At 39.9% G+C, this 16,305-nt stretch overlaps 3 protein-coding genes across 3 annotated transcripts; all 3 read left to right on the forward strand.

Moving 5' to 3' along the window:
- The first annotated feature begins 94 nt into the window (after positions 1–94).
- LOC106600965 (interferon alpha-1) lies at positions 95–1,168 on the forward strand. Its single transcript, XM_014192774.2, has 5 exons — positions 95–220; positions 312–398; positions 530–679; positions 776–868; positions 973–1,168. Exons 1-5 carry the CDS (start codon positions 95–97, stop codon positions 1,078–1,080), a joined length of 564 nt encoding a protein of 187 aa, XP_014048249.2. The 3' UTR covers positions 1,081–1,168.
- Positions 1,169–3,122: 1,954 nt separating this feature from the next.
- On the forward strand, positions 3,123–4,846 carry LOC106600964 (interferon a3-like). Its single transcript, XM_014192772.2, has 5 exons — positions 3,123–3,357; positions 3,629–3,703; positions 3,830–3,979; positions 4,291–4,368; positions 4,698–4,846. Exons 1-5 carry the CDS (start codon positions 3,223–3,225, stop codon positions 4,785–4,787), a joined length of 528 nt encoding a protein of 175 aa, XP_014048247.2. The 5' UTR covers positions 3,123–3,222; the 3' UTR covers positions 4,788–4,846.
- A 7,580-nt stretch (positions 4,847–12,426) lies between these two features.
- Positions 12,427–14,250, forward strand: LOC123741674 (interferon a3-like). Its single transcript, XM_045714977.1, has 5 exons — positions 12,427–12,561; positions 12,766–12,843; positions 12,971–13,120; positions 13,768–13,860; positions 14,075–14,250. Exons 1-5 carry the CDS (start codon positions 12,427–12,429, stop codon positions 14,168–14,170), a joined length of 552 nt encoding a protein of 183 aa, XP_045570933.1. The 3' UTR covers positions 14,171–14,250.
- Positions 14,251–16,305: the final 2,055 nt, after the last annotated feature.

The raw sequence follows: 16,305 nt of genomic DNA on the forward strand, positions 1-16,305 counted from the left end.
GATAATTGCTTCAGGATACAAATAATGAATTATTTTCAGGATTATATTCGACTAACAATGATCATCTGCTGTAGATCATCTAACTACAATAAGAATGGCACTTCAGACTATCACTTGGATGAGCGCCTTCCTCTGCGTCGCGCACGTTTGCTCCATGCCCATGCCTTGTCAGCTACAAGGACAGCTGGTGCGAATAACCCACAACCTACTGAGAGACATGGTACATTTTTTTATTTTGTCTTGAGAAGTATTATCCACCTATGTATAACTGAATAGCTCAACGTGAATGTTGTGTTTTCTCTTTCTTTCAGGGGGGTAATTTTCCTCTGGAGTGTCTGCAGGAGAACGTCTTCATGGCATTCCCAGCCACCGCATTTGCATCCTCCGGCGCGCCACAGGTAAGGGCAAGCGAGCATATCCAAGTGTTCTTTACAGCATGAATGAGTATTTGCAACCGTTAGGATTAGAAAGTAGATAACTTTAAACTGCCATTCATGTTATTTGAAATTATTGTTGTTGTCCGTTTCAGTTGAGCAGCAGTGGTGCTACCGCTATTTATGAGACATTGAAGAACATCGACACATTGTTTGGAGCTGACGACCTGCCTACTCAGTGGGACCAACAGAAGTTGGAGAATTTTCAGAATATTGTATACCGCCAGATTGACGAAAGCAAATGTGTGAGTAACTATGCCAACACATATCGCTTAACTGTTTAATTGTGGTATTGTGACATTTGTATTATTATTCATCGCCTGCCTTTTTCTTTCTGACAGATGATGGGCAGTGTGGATACAAGTGATTATCTCATCAGGACAGAAGGACTGAATACGTACTTTGGGAACATTGCAGCAGTCCTAAAAGAAAAGGTAGACTATAGGTTAAACACATACAGACACATTGTTTTGATAATATCTCTACATTGGACAATATTACCATACATTTCCCTAACAGTTTATTTGTATTTTCACAGAATTTCAGTTACTGCGCCTGGGAAGTGGTTCGAAAAGAGCTCCTGTACACCCTACAGTTCATTCTGGAACACAACTCTGATAGCCTTCTGTGGGCCAACAGAACATGAACTTGAACTTGCAGAACATTTTTGGAATTGTGTTTTACAATTGTACATGATTTTAAAAGCCTACTATTCTACAATCACGTAATGTGCAACGTCAAACAGAAATATTATACATGTATTTATTTATTTATTTATTAAGGTTATTTATTTATGTATGCCTATTTATGAATGTATTGATTTATCTATTGGAAAATATGTTGCTCTTCATCAAATGTTAAGTTAATAAACATTTGTATACTTTGAAATCTTATTAATCTGAGTGCTCATTCTGTAGCCCAGTCTGTCGGTGTGTGAACATTCATATTTGTATTAAACATGCTCAGGACATATGGATGTCAGTACTATTAGTCCTATAGCCTACGGGTCCTGCACATGTGCAGAAGCTTCAGGACCTTTAGCTGTTGGGAGGAAAGATCCGTTTTTTACATTGCCTGTTTTTATTTCACATCATTCTTTCAATAATCTCACCAGTCAAAACATAACTAACCAACACTAACACTTTGATGAAATCAATTCACTTTAAGCTGTCACTGTAGGATCAATATTGGTTTGTTCTTTACCTCTAGAACACAACTTGAAACTTCAGGAGGAGGAACCCAAGTGGTGGACCTGGTTTCATGAGGAAATAATGAAAATAATGAAAATCTTTGTACCATTGTTCTAGTTTTAGATGCACATTAGGATAACATTATGTCAACTGTAATATTAATTAACTGTATTCTTTTGGTTTTATTTCAGAGGGTCAAGCAATGGCGACAAGGTTGTCAAGCCAAAACGTGAAACTGTGGGGAGACTTTCTCTCTAACCTCAAAGAGAAACATGCTTTTCTTATGCTATGAGAAAGCTTTTTAGAATGTAGACCTTTCCACATTACTCTGTAATCTTTATTTAAATGTTCAGACTGATCTCTCTTGTCTCCTTCAGTCTTTGTACTTGATATTTTGGGGTATTTCAAGGTCTTGATACTGTAATTGCGAATAACATGTATCAAATGCATGTGTCAACAATGAATGTGTATGGTTGGCTATATTTTTCACTTTGAATGTTCTAGAGTAAAAAGTTATATCAATGTAATGGACAGACAGACAGACAGACAGACAGACAGACAGACAGACAGACAGACAGACAGACAGACAGACAGACAGACACGGAGAAAGTCGAGGCTAAGTGAAAGTGATGAAGGGATCTGAGACCAGCAGTGAAGCCTAGCCGTATTGGCGGCTCCATAACATCAACAATTTATATTGTCTATCAATATCCGAAATAGACAGAAGGCCTATGCTTTCCCAGCAGTTAACTGACTTGCCTAGTTAAATAAAGGTTAAAAAAACAAGAATGGTCCACCACCCAAAAGACATAGAGCCAACTTGACACATTTGTGGGACGCATTAGAGTCAACATGGGCCAGCATCCCTGTGGAACGCTTCAACACCATGTAGAGTCCATGCCCCGACGAATTGATGGTGTTCTGAGGGCAAAATGGGGTGCAACTCAATATTAGGAAGGTGTTCCTAATGATTTGTGCACTCAGTGTATGGTCAAATATAATTTTTCATTTTTCCTTTGTAAAGAAAAGGACAACGTTCCAACAAATCATGTTGTCACTGCTCGTCAAAATTACATCACCAGCTGGTGGAAGTTGGTACGTCATTGTTGAAAGCGCAACATTGAGGACTTGCAAGAACGCCACGAAACAATATTTCGGACTAACTAAACCCACTAAATTGGCCTATTATATGGGTAAATGTCATAGTTTGGCGTTTTATTTCGACTTCGACGATTTTGTTACCAGACTTTTTTTTAATTTGTTTTTTGCGGTTCACGCGAAGTTAATGTCAGTTAAAAGCCTAGCTCGCGTATAGCTTATTCTCGCGAATAGCCTATATCTAAATAAAATAACCTATATTGTTGTGGTTAAACTATCATTCAACGCTGGCATTTGTTCGTCCAGATGTCGGACAAAACATGGAATTCCTTTGCCTGCATGTGCTGGACTCTGAAAAGTTAAAGCCCCTGCCTCCGGTAGGTTAATCGGGTATATTCTCCATACAGTTTTCGCTTTCCCATCTCCAAATAAAACTCCTTAAGAGCCAAAATGTTCAAACTCAACTGGAAAACTAAGAGCAAAGCAAACTACTATTTACAATGTATACAATGCAGAGTTGGACGTGTATTTGTCTTATTATTTGCAGTATGCAGAGCGTGTGTCATTGCTGTGACTGGATCCAACACCACTACGGTCACTTGAGCTCAGAATACCTTTCCCTGCTGGACCAGATGGTGAGTTATCAGCACACTGTAAGAGGAGACTGAATGCATGTATTAAGGACAGCAAAACAACCAACCTATCAAAATAGTATTGTGTTTCATGTTCAGCCTTTGTGTTAGAAGACTGTAATCTATATTAGAGTAGCCATAGTAAAAGGGTGCTAGGCTATAATGACAGAGCGACCACGAGAGGCTATATACATTAGGCCTATACTGTCCTTGCAGTATAAGCTATACTTTTAGACGCGTGACTTTATAAAATACTATATTGGTTGTATTCCAGGGAGGAGACATCACAGAGCAGGATGCCCCTGTCTTTTTCCCAACATCACTTTACAGACACATTGATGACGCCGAGGTAAAAACTAGAATTTTGACTTTTCATGTTCTGATATTAGTATAGCGGTCTTGAGCCAATGTTATATTGATGCCATAATTGAAGCCTATACTGTTTCTAATCTTCTTTTTACATGTTCATGTGTAGTTTGAGGACCAAGTCAGATTCCGGAACGAGACCATCTATCAAATCACAAAACTGTTTGATGGGAATATGAAATCTGTCACCTGGGACAAGAAAAAGCGGGACGATTTCCTCAACATTCTAGAACGCCAATTTGAGAACCTTAAATCCTGTGTAAGTAACGGGTCTATTTAAAGTATAATCCCTGTTTAGGTCAGGGCTCTCCAACCCCGTTCATGGAGAGCTTCCCTCGTGTAGGTTAACGCTCCAACCCCAGTTGTAACTAACCTGATTCAGTTTATCTACCAGCTAATTAATCGGCTGTGATAGATTAGGATTGTAGTGAAAACCTAAAGGACCGTATCTCTCCAGGAACAGGGTTGGAAAGCCCTGCTTTAGGTGTAGACTACTAACTGTACAAGTGAGAAAATCTATGTGGGCTGTTATGTTCAGTGGGAGGCTAATGTTTTAATTTTGTCCAACAGGTATCACCTGCCAAGAAACCTGAGAGGAGACTGAAACGCTACTTCAAGGAGTTGAATAGGAAGGTTCTGAGAAAAATGGTGAGTTCGGTTTCGGATGGCAACGTGTTCAATACATCTAATCAAATGAATATTAACTAGGCTAAGCAGGAGCAGGTTTGAAACACTGTTTTGGGTTCTAGGGCCATATGTATTAAGCATCTCAGAGAAGTGCAGATCTAGTATCAGGTCTCCTCTGTCCTTATTTATAGTGATCTGAAATGCAAACTGATCCTAAATCAGCACTCCTACTCTGAGAAGCTTCATACATTATTACATACGGCCCAGCCCTTTGTTGTTCTAGACAATATGATCATTATATGACCAGAAAGTCAACACCACTAATATGTACATTTTCCTTTGTTTTTCAGAACTACAATGCACAGGCGTGGGAGCTCATCAGGAAAGAGACCAAACGTCATCTGCAAAGATTGGATATTTTTAAGGCAAAGATTCACTGATCATCCGGACTCATCTCAGAAGCTACGCCCTTAACAGTTTATAAAGAATGCACACAATCACGTGGAACCCTGTTAGTCTATTTATTATATTTAAATGCATAATTAATCGTTTTTTATTATTATAAATTTATATTTATATTTTGTGTCCCTTTCTGCTTTTTCAGTGTCTTACACTTATTCTCAGTGGTGGAAAAAGTACCCGACTATCATACTTGAGTAAAAGTAAAGATACCTTTATAGAAAATGACTCAAGTAAAAGTAAAATTCACCCAGTAAATTCTACTTGATTAAAAGTATTTGGTTTAAAATATACTTAAGTATCAAAAGTAAATGTTATTGCTAAAATATACTTCATTGTCAAAAGTAAAAGTATAAAGCATTTCCAATTCGTTATATTTAGCAATCCAGACGTCACCATTTTCTCGTTTTCTTAATTTACGGATAGCCAGTGGCACACTCCAACATTCAGATGTAATTAACAAACGAAACATGTGTGTTTAGTGAGTCCCCTAGATCAGAGGTACTAGGGATGACCAGGGATGTTCTGTTGATAAGTGCATGAATTTGACAATTTTCCTGTCCTGCTAAGCATTTAAAATGTAACGAGTACTTTTGGGTGTCAAGGAAAATGTATGGAGTAAAAATAATAATATTTTCTTAAGGAATGTAATGAAGTCAAAGTAAAAGTAGTCAAAAATGTAAATAGTCAATTAAAGTACAGATACCCCCAAAAACTTCTTAATTAAGTACTTTACACCACTGCTTATTCTACATGTTTTACCTGTTTAATACTTAGAAATGCACCTGTTGTAGACAGACAGGGTACCTGAGTATTGCTCTCACAAGGTCGGCTCAGCAGAACACCCAGACTGTGGTTGCCAGGATTTGTCCTCCTCTGAAGCTGGTCTCTGAGAGCAAACCCTTTGCTGAGAAAGGAGACAGTTGGCTATCTTTGTGTAACCCGTAGAGACAGTATAAATATGCCGAGGGGGAAATACCTCGTCAGAGCTTCTGACTAACTTCCACATGAAGCGCTGTTTGTCTGTAATCTCTCCGCTGGCGTGAATAGACATAAATTCATTTAAGCTTGACTTTGGGGTCCTTAGTGGTAATTTCCCCGATTTGTGAAGACAATGTATTTTGTATAATTTGTCCAAATTTCGTTGTAGTCTAAAACCAATGAGAATGGTTTTATCTAACCATCTGAGGGGATGCAGATTAAACTTGCTGCTGATCGTCAGTCACATGATGTTCTACTTAAAGTTTATACACCACATGACCAGAAGTATGTGGACACCTGCTCATCGAACATCTCATCCCCCTTTGCTGCTATAGTAGCCTCCACTCTTCTGGGAATGCTTTCCACTAGATGTTACTTGAAACATTGCTGCGTGGAGTTGCTTCCATTCAGCCAGAAGACCATTAGTGAGGTAGGGCACTAATGTTGGGCGATTAGGCCTGGCTCGCAGTCGGTGTTCCATTTCATCCCAAACGTGTTCAATGGGGTTGGTATCAGGGCTCTGTGCAAGCCAGACAAGTTCTTTCAAACTAATCTCGACAAACCATTTCTGTATGGACCTTGCTTGGTGCACTAGGGCATTGTCAGGCTGAAACAGGATAGGGCCTTACCCAAACTGTTTCCACAAAGTTGGAAGCACAGAATTGTCTAGAATGTCATTGTATGCTGTAGCGTTAAGATTTCCCTTCACTGGAGCTAAGGGGCCTAGCCCGAACCATGAAAAACAGCCCCAGACCACTATTCCTCCTCCACCAAACTTTACAGTTGGCACTATGCATTCGGGCAGGTAGAGTTCTTCTGGTATCCGCCAAACTCAGATTTGTCCGTCGGACTGCCAGATGGTGAAGCATGATTCATCAGTATAGAAAACGTGTTTCCACTGCTCCAGAGTCCAATTGCAGCGAGCTTGACACCACTCCACTCCAGCCGACGCTTGGCATTACAGAATCAATGTAACAAGAATGAACACCATGAGAGAAAAGGAAAAGATAAGCCAATACCACTGCACTATACTCTCGAAATAGGTTACTGTTTTCTTGTTTTTTTATATTCAATATTGAATATGGGGCGGCAGGTAGCCTAGTGGTTAGAATGTTGGGCCAGTAACGGAAAGGTTGCTAGATCGAATCCCCGAGCTGACAAGGTACAAATCTGTTGTTCTTCCCCTGAACAAGGCAGTTAACCCATTTTTTCTTATGTTTAGTCCAATGTTGGTTTTGACATACTTTGGAACAGCACAGTGTCTCTTTACATGATGAACATTGTTTCAGGTTCTCAAATGAATCTTCTCTGGCACAATTTTCACATTTCTGAGACTTTTTGGTAGCTACGGTTAACACTCGTCCCTCAGCGGTAACCCTTCCCCGTTTAAAGGGGCCTCTCTTGATGGTCTGACTCCCCGGATTTTACATCCAGCTTGAAAATGTTCTCCACTCCCACATCGGAAGCAGTGTGTGCAGCGTGCATCTGTTCTGGCCTGCTGGCAGACAAAACACCTCCTTGGAGCTTGAGCAGAACGGTTGGTATACAGGTTAGGTGCATATTGATGCTGCGCAGGGTCAGGTGCTTGGGGCTGACTGTAGTTGCTGTAAATCTGGCCTCCTAACTGGAGGTGGGGCATAGGCACAAGGCAGTGACTGAAACATAGGCTGCTGTAATGTCTCCTTAATCTAAGCAATCTCTGCACTGAGACCTTTTAGAGAAGCTACACCTGTCTTATGTTCAGCTAACTCTGTTAACAGTTCTGCGGGTATCTTAGCTTTGGCTTCCTTCACAGGACACTTTGCAGATGGCGTATCTTCTAACTGGACTACACTTACCGTTGTAGCAGGCTGTGGGGCATTAAACTGCCTTTTGTTTCGTCTTTCTATCTCATTAGCACAAGCAATGTTAAGCTTCTCTAGCAAAACCTCATCTGATGTTTCGCTATCTAGCAGGAGAGGCTGCATGTCTATCCTGATACTGTCACTCTGGAGACCTGTAAGGACTGTGTGTAAACACATGCGCTGGACTGGAGCAGGGTTATACTTAAGCCCTGATTCTGACTCCTGGGATGCAAACAGTACTTTTTGCCTCAAATCTAAGACGCGCATCAGGAAGCTTTGAGGGGTCTCCTTGCTATGCTGTGCTTCTGAACCTAGCTGTTTGTAAAGCTCTGTTGGACTCTTCTCTTGGAAGTGGGAACGCAGGATACATCTAAGTGTGGGAAGAGTTAGCTGGGGTTTACCTTCCAAGTAGCTGCGTAGCTGTGAGCCTGGAGAAATAGCCCTGACTACTGCGTCTACTATTTCTACCTCAGGATAGCCTCTGTTAAGTCCATTCTCGATCTGATGGGCAAGGCTGAAAAAATCAGTTTATCTTTCTGGCCCGGTTCACCTATCTGACCAGAAATTTTAAACTCTTTGCGCAAGTATGAGCTGGGCTGTGCACTGGGTGAGAGCGGCACGCTCACCTGAAGATTGGCATAGGGTTGGGGCTGACGCAGAGAATCACTGGCTTTAGCTGCAGTAATCTGCTCAGTTCCCACCCCTTGTTGTGGGGTTGCAGTTCTCAGTTCCTCTATTATGTGATGTGTTCCGGCTCTTTCAATATCATGGTCAGTTTGCCCTGTTTCGTTATCTATGCCACTGATCATCTCTGTCATTTTGTCTTTAAGTAGCAACAATTCCGACATGCCGCCATCTTCTAACTCTGCTACTTCCTCTCTTTCAAGGAACATCATAATGTGAGTCATCAATGATATGCGGGATTTGTCTTGGACATCTCTTCTCTGTTCGCCTGAGATGTCAAGGAAATCACATATCTCTAGTAACTTGTCTTTAGTCAGGGTGTGCAATTCTCCTACTACCTCTTCCTGTAGTTCTTCCAAGGCGGTCGTCATGTTAACAGAACAGGAGGAACTTTTACTGTGCAGGAGTTGACTCTGAATTAGATGGTCCTTACTGTCTCTGATGGTCGATCAATGGCCTCAGCTGACACGTACTTAACCACCAACTTCCAGCTCTCCTCGAACAGCAACACTTTCCTCACTGCAGCCTGCCTGAGTTGTTATGTGGGGATTTAGCTGGCTCCTAATTCAGCGACCAGGATGTGGAAACTGGACATCTGAGCAGCAATCTCAGCGGAGCCTCCAAAAATGTTACGCCCCTGAAAAAGGTGAGAAATAATCACGAGTGATACGGTATTGTTTCCTCACTGAGAACTTTTACTGCAATAAGGAAAAGACCGCGATTTCCCCGCGAACTTGGGTGGAGACCAGAGCAATCGATCTCAGGCTCATAGATTAAGAGCATTTAGTAGATCACAGATTAACACTTTTCCCCTTCAATTAGGCACCACAAAATAAAGTAATCAATATAACGCTTACACATTCCTTTTACAATTCTTACCCTTTGTAGGCTTGATGGGTTTTAACTTTTTAACACAATTATATGAATGTTATCAATCTCTATCAACTAATATAGAATGCATGATCTTTTTAACCTTAGATGTTTTAAGATCCTCACATACTATGAACTTACTAATGTCACATTTGCATAGACATGTATGAAAACTTAACTTGCTGGACAAAAAAACATTCTTATTAATTTCACTATAGCAAAAAAAGTGGGGCTTGTGAAGGGAAGCTAAAGCCTGAAGCCTGCAGCCTTCTTCACCACAAAATAATGTTTTATAGCTTCACGTACAGCGATACTTCGCTTTATTCTATGATGGACATCTTCAGCAATGTAGGTATCATATCGAATCAAGATTAAGATAATCGGTTGTTGATCATTTCGAAAGTCTGTTTCACTTAAATATTATGAAAAGAAACATGGATCTGTTGAAATAGTAGAGTTTCTATCTGACTCTGTTCTGTTGAGGCACAGCTGACTCCGATCGGTGCAGGTGGACGCAGTTTATGTACCAGTCCACTACATTTTGCACCAGTCCACTATTTGGTGTGCACAATTTGATTCTCAATATATCTCATTATTAGGCCTACATTTATTTTATTTTATTACAACACATTATATGTCACCAATGCTTTCATTCTCTGCACCACAATGTTTAATTTAAGGTTACTATTCCAATACAGTTCACTTTATTTCAGGGTGGACAGTTTCCAGTTCTGTGTCTAAAAGAAAAGTCGAGCGCATGTTTCCAGTGCAGGTTTACAGGAACACACAGGCAGGATACACTTCAGTATCATATAGCAAGATTTTAATAGCCTAAACTATAGTATATGATATTTTACAGTTACAAAATGATAAATTGGAAGTTTATCCTTGGAATTTATGAGACACCCTAATGCCTAAACCCCTGTTTTCTTTTACACAGGTGAGGACGTTTCTGTAGTTGCATTAGAGGTTTTGAGATATATGGCCCAATTATTTAATGGCCTGACTCCTGTCACGTGGAACAAGTAAACACTGAACCTGTTCAAAAACAGATGACCTAGTTAAGTTAAGAAATTAGAGGGATGTGTAAGTATGATCCCTCATGGTGTAGCCTAAGCTATATTTGGGGAGCAGACAATAATTGGCACAGGTCTTTAATTAGTGATTTCATCTAAATTATTTTTGTATAATATTTTCAGAACTTTAATTAATACGGAATTAATTCACAAGCCACCATTTTATTGTCACCAGGTCGGGTGTGGTGTTGGGGCATCCTCTGGAGATGGGAGGGTCGGTCACAACAGGCAACGCGTCATGAAAACACATTTCGACAAGCTGAACACCGTCTTGAAACAGAAGGTGGGTCCAATATCAAATGTCCTTGAAAAGAGGCTAAATTAATCAGAGGAAATGTTCTAGATCACCACAAATCGGATGAATTTTGCTGCCACAACTCACATGTGAAACATGGAACTTCCAAACGCCGTTTCAGTCGACGGATGCGTTAGTGTTTCACCTGCTGTGGTTGAGTTGACTCTAAAACAATTATGTCTTGTATTCGCTCCAGGAACACAGCGCATGCGCATGTGAGATCGTGGGGGTTTAGGTTTGCTCCAAACTGGTGCAGATTTAAAAATTCCTCGAAAGCAGAGTCAAGCAGTGAGGAAGAAGAGTTCTGTTGGACAACCACACAATCATCATTGGAGACATGTGACATGTACATGAGGCTGGCTAATAGATCGATGGATGATATATTTACTGTCTGATTGATTCATGTACATGTGAAGGCTATTAAGGCTGTTATTCATTTATTTATATTAAAATTAAATGAAAAAAAACATGCATCTATTATCATATAGTTTGTATTAATTTACAAATTTAGTCATCCATGCATTCATCCATTCAGTCTTTCATGCATTCATGTGTTCAAAACAACGGCGAAGAGAGTCTATGCACTACAGATTAGCAGATGTAATATATTTATTTCATACCACGACTGTAGGCTGCGAAATAAACCTGTTGACCCATTTAACAACATTTGTAATTAACTGACTGCACAAATACAGTGGAATTCATCTCAAGTTTGAAAATAATCATTAATTTGTTGATTGGCCAACAGTCATGAACAATCAATGCTATGATCAGTTAGTTCATTGTTACAAGGTAACATCATATAAAGACTTAACATAAAAACGGCATAATCAGAAATCTACACCTCCAATTAACGTCGTAGTCATCATCATCATGATTCTATATCTGAATTGGATTTTCATGGTTAAATAAAAGTTTAGAAAAATATAGCTATATACCCATCATTAGCATCATCATCATTCACATTCGGTCAAATTCAGACGACATCGTCAAGGCAAAATTACGGCATATAATTCTTTTTTTAAACAAAAATGAACTAACATTAAAAAGACCCTTTGGAATTTACCGAATCAATTTAATAAGAATGAAGCGCATAAGAGAAAAGGAAAAGTAATTCCCCTGCAGGCTGGCAACACCACCGCAACACCACCGCACTCTACTCTCCATTTTAGAGGCGGCGGCTTTAGTCTTCATTCAACACTACCAGTTACTCTATTAATAAAACGTGTTTTTATTTCAAAGATTTGCAATATTAACACTGTTCAGTAATGCTTCAGACTGCACTACCGGATTAAAAGAGAGTCGACAACAGACTAAACGTGTGTGAGCAAAAATGGATCTCCGTGCTACGCCTATCAAAAAAACGTTTCACACAGAATCTGAAAAATGTGGTGTGCAATGTCCAAAACTACAGCATATTTATACTGAACATGGCCCTCGTTTCATAGGAGAGATCCATGTACCATTGTATTATAGAAATAACAAATCAGCCATGGTTTTCTTAGTATTTAATATTCAATATGGGCTACATTTTAACACCTGCTGAATATGTTAGCATGAAATGCATTGCTCAATGCAATTCTCTACATATGAAAACTATAACTTGATAGGCAAACATTTTCTAATTAGTTTTACAACAGAATAATTAAGAATAAACCCCCTGAAAATTGGGGCTTATAAAGGGAAGCGAAAGTCTGAACCATGAAACCCTTCTTCACCACAAAGGGATTTTGATACCGTTACGTAGCGATACTTGTGTCATATAAAATGGGCAACTTCAACAATCTAGGTATCATATCAATCAAGTTTAAGATAATCGGTCGTAAATCATTTATAATAGCTGTTCCATTCAAGTTCTTAGAAAAGAAACATGGCTGTATTGAAATGGTTGAGCATTTGCCTGACTCTGTTCTGCCAAGGCACAGTAGCATCAAAACCTTGCAGGTGGACGCAGTTTAGGTTGGGGAAGCTGAACGATGTGAGCATAGGCCTGCTCTCAGATATGGTGAGGAATTTAAACTGCACCAGTCCGCTATTTGGTGTGCACAAATTGATGCGCAAAATTCGCAATGATATTCAGATTTCTATTTTGCATTATAGCACATTATATTTTTAAGAAATGCTTTCACTTTCTGTACCGCAATGTTTCATTTAAGGTTACTATCACAATATAGTTTACTTCTTGATATTGATATGAATTCTATTTCAGGGTGGACTCTTTCCACTTATGTGTGCAGAAGAAAACGTCGAACAAATGTTTCCAGAGGATCTTTACAAAAACACAGAGGTAGGATACACTTCAGCATTTTGATAGCCTAAAGTACAGTATAACTTAAGTACAGTATGGGTAATTGGAAGTTTAAAACCACTTATTTAGACACCCAATGCCTAAAACCGTGTTTTATTTTATCCAGGGTGAGGACGTCTCTGTGGTTGCATTGGAGGCTATGCGATATGTGGAACAATTATACAACAACAGTCTGACGTCTGCCACGTGGAGCAAAACAAAACTTAACATGTTCCAAAACGTCATATATCGTCAAGTTCAAAACTTAGAGTTATGTGTAAGTATGAGCCCTCTTGTGTAGTCTATAGGTTATACGCTGGGTGTTCAAAACATTAGCAAGACCTGCTCTTTCCATGACATAGACTGGCCAGCTGAATCCAGGTGAAAGAAATGATCCCTCACTTGTTAGACCCACTTCTATTGGTGTGGAGGAAGGGGCGGAGACAGGTTAAACATGGGTTTTAAGCCTTGAGACAATTGAGACATGGATTGTGTATGTGTGCCATTCAGAGGGTGAAAGGGCAAGACAAAATATGTCTTTCACGGGAGTATGGTAGTAGGTGCCAGGCGCACCAGTTTGAATGTGTCAAGAACTGCAACGCCGCTGGATTTCTCATGCTCAACATTTTCCCTTCTGTGTGAAGAATGGTCCACCACCCAAAGGACATCCAGCCAACATGACACATCTGTGGCAAGTATTGGAGTCAACATGGGCCAGTATCGCTGTGGAACGCGTGCCCTGACGAATTTAGGCTGTTCTGAGGGTAAAACGGTGTGCTCAACTCAATGTTAGGAAGGTGTTCCTAATGTGGTGTACACTCAGTGTATTTTGGGGGCAGACAATCGTGGGCATTGGTATTTAAATAATTTAAACACTTCAAACACACCAAATATGTTTCTAATATTTTCATAACCGTCTCATAGGTCGTAGGTGGTGTTTGGGAATCCTCTGGAGATGGATGGTCGGTTACTCTGAAAACATACTTCAACAAGCTGAACACCGTCTTGAAAGAGAAGGTGGGTCCAATTTCAAATGTCCTCAAATAGAGGCTAAATTAATCTGAGCAAAAGTTCTAGATCACCAGAAATGAGACTCATTTCAATGCCACAACTCACATATGAAACTTGGAATTGCCAAGTGCCGTTTTTATGTCGATGGATGCGTTGGAGCAACAACACCTGCAGTGGTTGAGTTGACTGAAATAAAATGTATATCTTGTACGCTCTCCAGGAACACAGCGCATGCGCATGGGAGATTGTGCGAAAGGAGATTCGCGAAAACTTGGTGCAGTTCAAGAAATTCATTGACAGCAGAGTCAAGCTGTGAGGAGAACCACAGAATCATCATTGGAGACGTGACATATTCCTCAGGCTGGCTAAAAGATTGATGGCTCTTATATATACTGACTGGCCGGCTGCTAGATTGACAGAATGACTGATTTATTTATTTATTTATTTATTTATTTACATTGGTAGACTGATTTGTGTACACTATGCATTTATTTATTCGTGTTTTATTTATAATACAATTAAATAAAAAATACATACAACTACTCTCATATTGTTTTCATTCACTTATATCATTAATTCATGCATTCATTTTTTTATAGACCGACTTTCTAAAGGGGAACTCTGACATTGAAACAAAACCAAAGCACACTCAACCACTATTTTGTAAATAGCTGAGAGATGGTGTTGAAACAAATAACCACTGTCACAGAACTATAGATGCAAGGAAGGATGATCCATGAAAACACAATTCTAGTTTTATCTACATTTTGAAGATATACAGTGCTTGTTAATATTTGCATTGTTTCAACCAATGGTGTAAAACACGTTGGCACATTGGTTTGTTGTGTTGCAACACAATCTCACACTCAATTCGTGCAAATATGTACAAAAAGTATTCTGTATATTTCAAGCATTTTTGTGCGTTTTTGTGTGGCTTAATTTGTGTGAAAAGATACACATTTTGTGCTACTTAATACGTAGGAAAATACACACATTTTTGTACGACTTCATTCATTAGGAACAAACTTTTTCGGGGTCAAACTTTGGAACAATCTATTGAAAGTTATTTGAGCAATGCTTGATGAGCAACTGCCTTTTATATGTCCCATATATATTTCTATAATAAAAAAACGTGATAACCAAACATTGTTAATCAACCAGGTTATCAACAAAATAATTATATTATAATAGAAACCTTAGATTGATTTTTATTTGTATTAATGCCAATACTGTTTTCTATGCTTGTTTTCTCTTAATTCTTTAGAGTACTGGTGTATTTGGAGTCAGAAAGACCCCTTTTTTTTCGTGTAGGCAACCGTAGGACTATACAATTTTCTTCATAACGCATTTCATAGTTCGTGGAGACTACATTACACAATTTTCTTTATATATTTATTCTAACTTCTTAGGGCTATAATTTTCTTTATTTATTCTTTAATAAGGGTTTTTCTTTATTTTAACTACACTGCTCAAAAAAATAAAGGGAACACTTAAACAACACATCCTAGATCTGAATGAAAGAAATAATCTTATTAAATACTTTTTTCTTTACATAGTTGAATGTGCTGACAACAATATCACACAAAAATAATCTATGGAAATCCAATTTATCAACCCATGGAGGTCTGGATTTGGAGTCACACTCAAAATTAAAGTGGAAAACCACACTACAGGCTGATCCAACTTTGATGTAATGTCCTTAAAACAAATCAAAATGAGGCTCAGTAGTGTGTGTGGCCTCCACGTGCCTGTATGACTACTATCCCTACAACGCCTGGGCATGCTCCTGATGAGGTGGCGGATGGTCTCCTGAGGGATCTCCTCCCAGACCTGGACTAAAGCATCCGCCAACTCCTGGACAGTCTGTGGTGCAACGTGGCGTTGGTGGATGGAGCGAGACATGATGTCCCAGATGTGCTCAATTGGATTCAGGTCTGGGGAACGGGCGGGCCTGTCCATAGCATCAATGCCTTCCTCTTGCAGGAACTGCTGACACACTCCAGCCACATGAGGTCTAGCATTGTCTTGCATTAGGAGGAACCCAGGGCCAACCGCACCAGCATATGGTCTCACAAGGGGTCTGAGGATCTCATCTCGGTACCCAATGGCAGTCAGGCTACCTCTGGCGAGCACATGGAGGGCTGTGCGGCCCCCCAAAGAAATGCCACCCCACACCATGACTGACCCACCGCCAAACCGGTCATGCTGGAGGATGTTGCAGGCAGCAGAATGTTCTCCACGGCGTCTCCAGACTCTGTCACGTGCTCAGTGTGAACCTGCTTTCATCTGTGAAGAGCACAGGGCGCCAGTGGCGAATTTGCCAATCTTGGTGTTCTCTGGCAAATGCCAAACGTCCTGCACGGTGTTGGGCTGTAAGCACAACCCCCACCTGTGGACGTCGGGCCCTCATACCACCCTCATGGAGTCTGTTTCTGACCGTTTGAGCAGACA

The sequence above is a fragment of the Salmo salar genome, chromosome ssa03 (genome assembly GCF_905237065.1).
Source record: "Salmo salar chromosome ssa03, Ssal_v3.1, whole genome shotgun sequence".
Lineage (NCBI taxonomy): Eukaryota > Metazoa > Chordata > Actinopteri > Salmoniformes > Salmonidae > Salmo > Salmo salar.

Bases quoted from the DNA above. Each gene is read 5' to 3' on its own strand.
- LOC123741674 (XM_045714977.1), top strand. From the start codon at position 12,427: ATGGCTGTATTGAAATGGTTGAGCATTTGCCTGACTCTGTTCTGCCAA. The intron at 12,844-12,970 runs GTAGGATACACT...TATTTTATCCAG, and splicing joins ATCTTTACAAAAACACAGAG to GGTGAGGACGTCTCTGTGGT. The intron at 13,861-14,074 runs GTGGGTCCAATT...TACGCTCTCCAG, and splicing joins ACACCGTCTTGAAAGAGAAG to GAACACAGCGCATGCGCATG.
- LOC106600965 (XM_014192774.2), top strand. From the start codon at position 95: ATGGCACTTCAGACTATCACTTGGATGAGCGCCTTCCTCTGCGTCGCG. The intron at 680-775 runs GTGAGTAACTAT...TCTTTCTGACAG, and splicing joins AGATTGACGAAAGCAAATGT to ATGATGGGCAGTGTGGATAC. The intron at 869-972 runs GTAGACTATAGG...GTATTTTCACAG, and splicing joins CAGCAGTCCTAAAAGAAAAG to AATTTCAGTTACTGCGCCTG.
- LOC106600964 (XM_014192772.2), top strand. From the start codon at position 3,223: ATGTATACAATGCAGAGTTGGACGTGTATTTGTCTTATTATTTGCAGT. The intron at 3,358-3,628 runs GTGAGTTATCAG...GTTGTATTCCAG, and splicing joins TTTCCCTGCTGGACCAGATG to GGAGGAGACATCACAGAGCA. The intron at 4,369-4,697 runs GTGAGTTCGGTT...TTTGTTTTTCAG, and splicing joins GGAAGGTTCTGAGAAAAATG to AACTACAATGCACAGGCGTG.